The 11,692-nt window shown below is 40.2% G+C and overlaps 1 protein-coding gene across 1 annotated transcript in view; it reads left to right on the plus strand.

Moving 5' to 3' along the window:
- LOC107123341 (utrophin-like) overlaps positions 1-11,692 on the plus strand; it is a 329,348-nt gene that overhangs the window by 284,697 nt on the left and 32,959 nt on the right. The window contains exons 17-19 of the mRNA XM_015426582.1: positions 1,379-1,417; positions 1,757-1,822; positions 2,609-2,674. Of these exons, the coding sequence (XP_015282068.1) occupies positions 1,379-1,417; positions 1,757-1,822; positions 2,609-2,674 (171 nt within the window). The remainder of the gene's footprint in view (positions 1-1,378; positions 1,418-1,756; positions 1,823-2,608; positions 2,675-11,692) is intronic.

Here is an 11,692-nt window from a genome sequence, read left to right on the forward strand (position 1 = left end):
AGACACCACTTCTGCTTGGCTCCTGTGGGACTAACTTTTTCCTCAGTGGCTGTTGCTAGGCTAGGTTCTGTCAGTAAAAAGACAAAGGAATGAAGCCCTTTCCAGGCCTTTGTGGGGAACTCATTGGGGCCAGTCCTGACTAGGGTTGCCATCTCCAGGTTTGAAAATTCCTGGAGATTTGAGGGATGGAGCCTGGAAAGGGTGAGGTTTGAGGAGGGGTGGGACCTCAGATCTCAGAATCAATGCCATAGACTCCACCCTCCAAACCAGTCATTTCCTCCTGGGAAACCATTGTTGCCAATCTCCAGGTGAGGGATGGAGATCACTCAGAATTACAACTGCTTTCCAGGAGGGGGGGGGAGGAGATGGAAAGCTGAAATCAGAGGGGCAGATAACGACAGGTTGATGGTTGGCTGGGAAGGAGATAGAGTTGCCAACTCCAGGTTGGGAAATTCCTGGATATTGGAGCCTGGAGAAGGTGAGTTTTGAGGAGGGGTGGGACCTCAGACAGGTACAATGCCATAGACTCCACCCTCCAAACCAGCCATTTCCTCCTGGGGAACCACTGCTGCCAATCTCCAGGGGAGGGCTAGAGATCACTCAGAATTACAACTGCTCCTCAGGTAGCAGAGATCAGCTACTCTGGAGAAAATGGTGGACTCTGTGTCATTATACCCTGCTGAGGTTGCCACAGCAAATTGACGCTGAGTAACCAAGGTCTGGGCATTCTCCCAGAGCCTCTTTCTAGAACTCGTATTTATTTCCACAACAGGCCTTATTCCTAGTGATTATATAAAACAAGAATATTGGTGGCTGTAATTTCAGGTGGTCTGGTCCAATATCTTCCTTCTAAAATTTGTCATGGGTCTATAGCATTGCATCGTTATACTGATGTAATAGCTACTGGAATTAGCCTTACCACTGTAGTGTTCATACTTCCTCCTTCTCCATTCTTGCTCAACAGTATCCAAACATTTCAAAACTCCTTAAGATTCCTAATTACTTGAATTGATTCAAACTGGAGAAAGAAAAACTGAACTATTACTTAACAATGATAAAGCCGAGGTCTTGTAAGCTCAGTGTTCTAGTCAGAGTTAAATACACTCCTGGTGATTTATAGAATTACATAAGGCTTTCAGTTAACACTGATTTTTTTACTATGGGATGAAAGGAGTTGTTTTTTGATTTGTTTGCTGGCCTACTTGTTTACCAAAGGCTTGTGTCCTATTTCTCATATATTGCATATCAGTCTCCTTCTGTGTAGCAATAAACACAAAAGTAATGTTTCTGTGAAGACAGAAGAATAAAGAAACAGGTTGTGCTTTCCCACCACTATCCACACATTATAATTTATTTCTCTCTGTTTTGCTTCTTGCAGACCAATTACACTTATTAGTATGTGGCCTGAACAATATGAGTAAGTACATGCAGTGCTTGTCCCTGGAAAGCTGCTGGGTACAGTCTTCCAAGAATTTATCTTGCATATTCTATTGAAATTAGTTCATGCTCCTGTACATGCATAACTGTGATTCTCTGCATTTCTTGATCATTCCAATGAGAGATGAACTGTAGAAATTACCAAACAAATGGTTTTCTTACTGTTGGGTTATTGCTATTATATTTACATGAACTCCTCAGAAACATCAACTTCTTTTTTAATATCTTGAACTGTTCCTTTTTCCTATAAATGAGATGTTGGTCAACTGTTATTGATTTTTTTTTTCAGTTTCTCCCCCCTTTTTATTTTCTTTGGTAGCCCTTCCCAGTCCCCCCAGCTGTTTCATGATGACACCCACACCAGGATTGAGCAATATGCCAACAGGTAAGAAGGGGCATGGGGAGGGATAAAGGCTAGGTTTTAATTGCACAAAAATTGAGTTTACAAAATTAAATATTTTTTAAAAATATTTCCTTGGTTGTACAAAGATAAATGCATTCACAACTTCTTATATGAGATTCTCTAATGTCAATATATTAAAATGTTTCCAGTTAAAGTGATACAAATGTAGCATTATAATTGTCATTGATTTAAAACAAAAGAGTAAATACTGTAGACTGGATATATAATGTCCCTCCAAAGTAAACTTTCTTTTTCATCTGACCGTCTTCTGTTTCTGTGTCAGATTTCCCTAAATGATATATCCTATCTCCAAAGGTATTAGTGATGTCCATGGGACATATTTCCACATCATCATCCTAGTTCAATTACTTGTCCATGTGGGAGCATACACAGCACAAGGGAGTTAGCTTAGTTATGCTTGTGGTCCTATCAGTTTAAGTAGCTGTACCATTAATTGAAACAACTGGGGATATGTGCTTGTGTGAAGGTTTTAGCAGATGAGGCTGAAGTTGGATCTTGATGAAATAGCACTAAGAACTAGAAGAATAATCTGTTAGTAAAGTTATGTAGAAAGGATGGCATGATGCAGAGAAAATTACTACAGCTTAAAAAAGATAAACATGAAAACATAGGCAGTTAAAAATTCATGTTACTTGGTTTTAAATTAGTGCCACTGTTTGAAGCAAGAAGTGTCTAATGTGAAGTAGACTCAAATGGAATGAAGGCTGGTCTTGTTTCTTTTTGTCTAAGGTCCCATTTCTCTTCTAGGTTAGCCCAGATGGAACGGACCAATGGCTCCTTTCTTACAGATGGAAGTTCTACCACAGGAAGCGTGTAAGTAGATGCTGATCAGTTCATCAGTAGGAGAGAATTCCAACAAGTAGGTAATAGTTAGAACTTCCTAATGGTCTACATTAAGCAAGGCATTCCAGCCAGGGCTCAGGAAGACCAGTTGCTAGGCCCACCCTGATGCATTACAAGAACTTCGGCCTGGGAAAGAACTGATGAGATGTTTCCTCCCTGAGAACTTTTATTATTAAGGGCCAGACAAGTTGTACAGAGATACTTTTTAAAGAATATCTCTTTTAAATTGTACCGTGTGGAATTTGGGGAGGGTAGGAGTAAGCTGCTTTGAGTTCTGCACTGGGGAAGTCCCCTAATAAACATTTAAATAAATAAAAATAATGCCCTATACCATAATATTCTGAACTGATAATATATACTAGTGATATAAAATTAGTGGTGGTTACATAGCTGAAGATGTGATTTGGTAAAGAAGAGAGTATTGCAAAACAGCATTTGTTGCTCACAAAACGTGGTCAAAAGGAAGGTTTCTGCTAGTAGGTTTCTCTCTTAGCTTTTGGGGGTGGGTGGATGTTAAAAGTGTTACCATGTTGTATTACTTAAAGCAAGATCCATTTTAATGTTGCCTTCTATATTATGTCACAAATTGGGCACCAGCATGGGGCAAGCATAGAACAGTATTTTGATCTGAGAAAATAATAAACAGGAGAGTCATATTAAATTGTTTACTTTACAGGCATAAAAATGCATACCTTTGCCACTGTGGTATAATTTCTGGTTTTCAGAACTGGATGCAGCTAGGAAATAAGCACTTGCATGTATTTTCTCTTGGTAGCAATATATAATGCAAATAAGAGTAGGAAGAGTAAGAGGGAGATTTTATAAAAGGAAAAATTCTGCCTCTCCTGATAGTTAACCTCTTTTCAGAAATACAGCCCTACTTTGCAGATGTATGAATACCTGGAGTTCACGGAGGAAAGCACTACCCGTTTTAGGGAAGTGCAATATCCTGTTAGGGTTGCCAGTATCCTTTAGGTGGGTAGCCGTGTTGGTCTGAAGTAACAGAACAAAGTTTGAGTTCAGTTGCACCTTTAAGACCAGCAAAGTTTAATTCTGGGTATAAGCTTTTGTGTTTATGCACATTTCATCAGATAATATAGTATATAATACAGAAGATAGTATCTGATGAAGTGTGCATGCGCATGAAAGCTTATACCCAGAATTAAACTTTGCTGGTCTTAAAGGTACCATTGGATTCAAACTTAGTTCAGTATCCTTTGGAACATCTAGCCACATTAGCAGCAAGGCTGCTTCTAAAGGATACTGAACTAAGTTTTAGCTGATTATATAAGTTAAGGGACACGGGTTGAAGGGAGAGGGGAACAGTTTTGAATTTGTGCTTTCAGTTTTTGAGATTGCTATTTTTTTCTGTTAATAATGTGTTGAAGTACGTTACTAGAGGCTTGAGTATATAGCAGCTAATTTTGATATGTTCGTATCCTGCCCTTCCCTAAAGGAAGACAGGATTGGATACATGAGGATGCTGGGAGGTGGAGCCAAGAGATGAAGGCAGGCTCATGCTCAGTTAGTGACCTTCACCACAGAGGTCTGGACAAAGAAGACATACTGTATTAATTGCTCAGCACTGCCTCTCAGTTTAACAGGAAGCCAGCTCTATTTCTGCATAAGCTTGTAGTTAGTATATAGTTAGTATGAAAGGTAAACTCACCCCTGAAGAAACTTTTCAAAAGTTTGCTGTTTATTTTAAAAGCATAAATATGCTGCATGCTTTATTTTTCATCATGCATGGAATCCTTTTGTTAGATTAAACTGGATATGAAAATCAGTTTTCCTGTATTTAACTAATACATTTGAAGCATGAGATTAAAATTTTCTGCACACTAACCATTGAGCTTCTAGCCTACTCTGTTTGAAGTTAAATTATTATTTCCCATGACTTTTTCTATGAACTGTTATTCCAGAACTTCACTTACTGCACATAGTATACAATTATGAACAGTTACACAACCAATAATAAAAAAACCCATGTCGCTTCTCAGAAATCTCCGTGACATTTCCCCTTTTGGATGCATCTTTGGAGCAGGTGCAGTCAGGGATAGTTTCTGTTCAGGCTGCATTTACAATATCTTTCCTATGAGTCTGTATTAGGCAACTCAGGAAATGAATGTCACTGGTTTCCAATGGTCACCTTCTACACTGGAAGATTTTGATTGTTGCCTAAAATAGAACCACAATATTTGGAAAGTGATATTTGCGTGGATCACACAAACTTAAATATATAGCTGGCTTTTGTATGGACTCCTAATAGATCTATCTTGAATTGTTGGCATGTGAGTTCTGATTGCCAGAACAAAGTATTCTCTTTCAAACCAATTACCTGACAAAGCAAATGGGGGGGGGGGAGGAAACAAACCCGAATCTTTTCTATAAATTTATTCCTTCCTTTGTCAGGTGTTCTTTCACTGAAGAACTGTTTTCAGAGTATGCTGCTTATAATAGACAAATCAATAAACCCACATTTTGTCATCTGTATAACTTCTGAAACAGTGGAGCATAGGGCTGCTCCGGACTTTGACTTATTGTGATGTGTAGTAGTGTGGCTTACTTAGCTCAGTCTTCTGCCTGTCACTGATGCTGATGAAGCATCAGTAATGAAGAGCTTGACCTAAATTTATGTTTGAAACTTTGTTCTTTAGAAATAGCTCTGAAGTCTTGGAAGATGTGTCTGTATGTGTGCATGAGCACACATGTTAAAAAGCCAGGTTCCAGCTTTATAAACAAACTCTATAAAATAGGCTTTGATAGCCACCTTAACATTTATATTTGAAACAAACTCAAAAGTAAAGACGATTGATTTCTATTAATGGATAACCTTGAAGTTCAGTCCTGCGTACCTGCCTGAAATTTCTCCTCAGCATATTTATGCTGTACTCCTTAAAATAATGCTGTTTTGGTCATGACTGGATGCTCAAAAGCAATAGTTGTAGTCTATAATTTAAAGAGATTGTTTCAGATTATCTTTATTTTTAGCAGAGATGATGACTGTAATCAGATCCTTCAATGTAGTTTAAATTATTTTACTACACTTCTTGTTCACTCAGCAGCTGAGTGTTATCTCCATGTATTTAAATGTTTCAGAGCAGTAATTCTTATTCTTCATAATTTTTAAGTACCATAAAAAGTCCTAAAACTAAATGAAAGCTTTCAGCTGATAACAATGTGGTGGCAAAATTAGTTATACTTGTGAGAATAATGTTGTAAGTTAACTGAAGGAGGATAACAGGAAAGCTGCATGTTCTGGACTAATTTAGAAACCACTAAATTAAAAAGAGGTGACACTGAATCTAGCTCATATTTTAATAAAATGTTATGTTATGAATCTTTTGTTAGGAACATTTGCAGACTTAGTCAAAAGGAAGAGACTGACATAGGTATATGGATTAACTAGGGCAGCTTTATTTAATGTGAATAATAAAATTATAACTGTAACTGGCAAGGACCACCAAAAACTGACAGAGGATCCCTTGATCCCTCTCCAGACTCAACAAGGATGAATCACTGTAGCCCCGGCGCAGGCCAACCATAACACGGCCTTTGCCGGCGGCATTCATGTCAGCAACCTGCCTTGAACCCATCTTCAACCGCAGAGCATGAAGGTAGGTCCAAGTCAAAGTGCCTAACAGGCCATCCACAGTCATCCCAAGGGCCATCCCAAGGCATGGTTTGTGTGTGGTGCGCCAAACCCCCTGCAAAGGGAGGGGTCTGTCGCATGGTGTTCCCCTGAACAGAACAAAACCAGGCCTGATTTCCTCCACAAAAAAGGGTCAAGCCTTTGCTTTGGCCCTTGACCCCACACATCGGCCGACAATCTGCCGCAGCCCTTGCTTCAAATCCTCTAAGAAGATTCTGTTTCCCAAATCAGATAGATGGACACCAACTTTCCGATAAAGATGGGAACATTCCTTGACTATGCCCGGATGGGTGATGACAAAACCCCGGCTCTGCAGCATGGCATTCGCAAGCTTGCGGTTCGCCTTTTTTTTGCGCCCGTTCAATTGCGTGGGGATCACATGCCCACTTCCAAACCCATCTTGGCAAGATAGCCGACCATACCAGCCGGATGGATGGCCACCTGTTTACACTTTCCTGCATATCATCCTGCGCCTGCAGAATGAGAGCTTTTCCCTTAACCATCCCCAAATCATTACCCCCAAGATGAATCACAACAATATTGGGAGGTGGACCCTCCCGCTCACAAAACAGGAGCAGCATAAGCCCGGTCCAACGTAGGTCCCATCATCCCAGCCACTCCACTATGGCACAATCGCTGAGGCCCAGCTGAGCCCAACAACCGGATCTCAGTGCATAGTGGGCGGCCCAAAAAAGCCATACTGTGCCCCACCACGAGCACCTGAAGCCTCAGCTCTGGATCTAAGGAACCTAGAACAACAATAACCGAAAACGTGAAACAGGGACTTCCCTTAGGGGGCCAACAAAGGCCGAACGTAACCCTTATAAGCTATTATTATATATATCTATTTATTAGTTTTTTATATTAAGTACATATACATATATCATACATTTTCTATATTTTGAGTCCTTTATACATTATTTTTAATCCATAGTTTAACTTTTGATCATCTTTGAGCAACTACTTTCTCTTTAGTCCCACATACTTGTGCTTGTAACCAGTCCATTTCTACTACTTCTAACAATTTACATGCTATTTCTCCTCGGGAGGGTACTTTATCAGTCTTCCAATGCCTTGAAAGCGTCCCATACTATTCTAATTGGCATATCTTGTTGAATATTTCTTTTTAAAAATTCAGATGTCTCTTTCTTGATTTTTCCTACAAAGTCTTGATCTCTAAATAAACCTATATTAATCCTACATCTACTTCTCTTATTTTTCTCTTCAAAAGATACTATTATTGGATTAAGGTCTGCGAAAGTGTTTGGTAATATTTCAATATCTATTAACTCATTAAGCATTCCTAATGTTGCCCAAACCGTGTCAATCCTTGACCAAGATCTATGGCCTGACGAATAAAATGTAAAGTCTTCTTTATATTTTTCGTTCTCCATACATCCAACAGATTATTTTCATCTGCAGTCTGCATAAATATTTTTGGTAGCATAGATCCTGATTTATTAGCTTTGCTTAAACTTTTCCTATCAAATTCTGGATCTAAAACTCCATTAAAGTCTCCCAAGTATACAAATACTTTCGAAGTCTTTCATTTTAAGTACTTCCTGTAATTCTTTATAAAGTTCTCCTGTTTTTGATTCGGAGCATAAATATTAACTAGTAATGTTTCTTTCCCTTTTCTGCTCATGATTGTTGCTACTATTCTTCCATCTTCTGATATATAAAACAGCTCTGCATGTATATGTTCTTTAACATGTCACTACACCTCTCTTTTTTTATCATCAGCGGCGATAAATGCAGTTCCCAACTTTCTATTAGACAAGTACTTAACATCCTCTCTTTTTATATGAGTCTCTTGGAGACAAACTATATCTGGTTTTAATTTACCTATTTGATGAAATATTCTCCTCCTTTTTGGGGGACTATTTAGGCTGTTAACATTGATCGAGAGTATTTTCATTCCCTTACTCATGTTTATTTCTATTGCCTCTACCTCTGTATTGGAATCTTGTTAAAATTTGTGATACTGTTGCCCCACGTCCTCTTTTTTCTTTCTTTTTGCCAGCCGCTCCCTGTTCCTTTTCTTTTCCATGAACCTTGCTTTCTTCTTCTATCTCTTCCCCTTCCTCTTCTTCTTCTACCTTACTTTCGTCTTCGTCCTCATCTTCTCCTCTCTACCAGCCCAGATCTTCTCCATACTTTTCAAGAAAATTATCTACTTTAAAGGTTGAGTCTAATTTAAACCTTTTCCCTTCAAAATGGAATAATATTCCTTCAGGTAGTAACCATCTGAATGTAATATCGTTTTTCTTGAGTGAATTTGTTAGAATTCTGTAGTTGAATCTTTTTTCCCTCACTCTCCAAGGGATCTCTTTTAATATTCTAATTTCTGCATCTTGTATTATCACTTTTTTTCCTTGGGCTGCTTTGAGGACTTTTTCACGTATTTTGTATGTACTTCCCATGGTAGTTTATGTTTTTTTGCATACAATATGTTCCATCTGTACACTGATTCAATTTCGTTCATAACTTCCTCTTCTTTCTTTTTTTTGTAACTGTTCCCCTACGTTTTGTGCTACTACCTCTTTCAGATTTTTTTCCAGATTTTCTGATATATTTTGACATCTAATTATTAGTGCAGTCTTATCCATCTCTAGATTAATCACAGACTCTTCTATTTGTTCAGTTTTACTTTTCATCTCCTGCATGTCCATATCCATCTTTCTTATTTTCCCTTTCATCCTCGCACTATTAGCTTTAATTTGAGTTATTTCTTGTTTATTTTCCATCAGTTGTTTCTTAATCTCCTCTGTCTCCACTTTAATTTGTTCAGTTATGGTTTGTACAGGTTCTGTTTCCATTTGGAGAAGTGATGGCAGAATTTCTTCTACTGTTGTTCTGACAGTTTGAGCTACACTTTCCTGTATAAATATCTTTAAATCCTTCAAGGTTAACTGTGAAACATTTGTGGCACCTGTTTTTAGTTGACTCATTCCTCCTCCAAGACCCGGGGACGTTGCAGAACCTTTCCTAGAACCAGATGCCATTTAGAGTAATTTATAAGAATATATTTCTATTTGATGTTAAATACGAATAGACTCCTTTAAACACCTCTTTTTCCCCTTTGGTTTAGCTTATTTCTTATTGTATTGCCTAACCTTATATCACAATAAAGATTAACCTTGTTATTTTTCAGATTTTTCTTAGATGAGATATTATCACTTATAACTAATTTAATGTCTCTTTCCCCCCCTTCTCTACCCTTTACTATCCTCCCTTGTTTCCCCCCCCCTCTTTATTCTCAGGTACCTCCTTACTCCTTCTCTGTATTACCTCCTTACACATTTTCTGTGATTACAATAACAATAGTAATGCTATCCTGTAGTTAGTAAGCTGGAAATATGTGTATCAAAATATCAGTGATAAAGTCCAACCTTTGTCTCTTTCTCTTCCTTTAAATGCCTATTCTCAGTTCCTCAGAAAGTCTATCATGTAATCTTCTGTCTTTCTGCTTACTCCATTTTTCCCTGGCTCTGTTCATTCATCTGTTTTTCCTTCCGTCTCGTTTCCTCCTTCTGCCCTTTCTTTCTGTCCCTCCAGTATTCCTTCACTGCCCGTCTTCTGTGTCACTCTCCCATGCGCTTCTACACTTCATGCAACATATCCGTCCCACGCCAATGTGCCCCACCTCCTTGCCCTCCTTCATCTTCTCTAATGGCGTCTTTTCCCCACTTTGCGCCGCAGTTCTGGCACACCCAAGGAAAGAGATGAGGGAGAGAGAGAAAACGCTAAGTGTAGACCTTTTTACACTGCTGCAATCCTTTCCCCTTTGCTCTTTCTCTATCAAAACTTACTTCCCCGATGTACCCATGCTTATCTTTTCTATGGCCACTTTGGAGAAGTTTCCCCCCCCTTTTCTTTTTCTAACCTGTCTGAGCCTGTTTACCATTCTTATAAACTGCTAGGCTATAATAGTGACCAGCCCTCCCAAACCTCCAACTGCTGTAAATTAAGATTTTAGCTTTTAAGTTCCATAGATATACTTACTTCAGTTGCTTTTCCTGTTGAGTTTGTCTTCTTGCCTCTTTGGACTCCTCTCAATTCAACTGGATCCCTCTTGTGCTCGGCGTGACTTGCGTCTCGTCGAAGCTCCGTATACTTTCTGCCTTGGGACAGAGCTGAAATGCAGCAGGTTGCCAAAAAAAAACCCCTCACTACCAGCAAAGCGCCCCTTGCTAGAAATCTCTCTCTGGGAGATGTCTTGGCGTTGAAAATCCCTTGAAAAAGTTATACGGAAAGGCTGGCTTGGAGAGCGAGCTTTCCATCCGTCTGCCCTCGCTGAGCCCAGAACCAGATCTTAACCCTTATAAGCTGAGAAGCACCACCACCCTACCTTCTAAATGGCCTTGCCAGAGTACCCCACGGCGACCGCTGTGGACGCGACCCCTATTCGAAAAGAATGGGTACCGAAACAGACTCCTCACAAGCCCAGCTTGTGTAGTGCTCTTGTAGTGACTGCCCAAAATTGGTATTTCGTCAAGGGTGTCCCACTCCTGTACTGAAACAAGGCCCCATCTTTGCTACCCCAATGATCAACATAAAGGCGCAAGGGGGGGGCTTCCGGTTTGGACTCTGTGAATGGTGGGCAAAGATCAACCTCAGAACAAACTCCCAGGATCACCTCCTTCTGGACCGCTGGATCCAGACAGAAACAGTACCCTCACCAAAAGAAAGATCCCCCATTTGGAGGGCACATTTTAGTGGATCTAGTTTAGACTGCTGAACTAACTCGCTAACACGTAGTGCCTTGAAGAAAGTGATCGATGCCACGGCATGAAACAAAAGGCACTCGAACTCAGAGTCACAAACCTGAGCCCAGGTCCTACGAAGGCCCTTGAGAACACTAGGAGGGAAAGGCTGTCGCAGGTCCTTATAAGAACTGGCCTCCCTGGTCCAACCCTCGAGCATCTCCCTGAGCTGAAAATTGGCTGTGAAGTCAGGAAAACCCCTTGCTTTACTATGAAAGGCGATACCAGCCAGCTGGGACCTGGTCGTTTTTACTGTAAGACCCTTACCTTTTGACATAACCAAAAACTGTAGCAGATGTTCAATTGCAGAGCTTTCTGGATGACGCTTCCATTCTTGATCCCTACCAGTCCAGTTTCCGCCCGGGCCACGGGACGGAGACGGCACTGGTCGCCCTCACGGATGACCTCCGGAGGCATCTGGATCGGGGCGGGATGGCGGTGCTGCTGTTGCTGAACCTGTCAGCAGCATTCGACACGGTCGATCATCAGCTGCTCGCCCACTGCCTCGCCAACGTGGGGATTCGGGACTTGCTTTACAGTGGCTTTTCTCCTTTCTCCCGGGGCAAGGAC

The sequence above is a fragment of the Gekko japonicus genome, unplaced genomic scaffold (assembly GCF_001447785.1).
Source record: "Gekko japonicus isolate JY-2015 unplaced genomic scaffold, Gekko_japonicus_V1.1 scaffold1564, whole genome shotgun sequence".
Lineage (NCBI taxonomy): Eukaryota > Metazoa > Chordata > Lepidosauria > Squamata > Gekkonidae > Gekko > Gekko japonicus.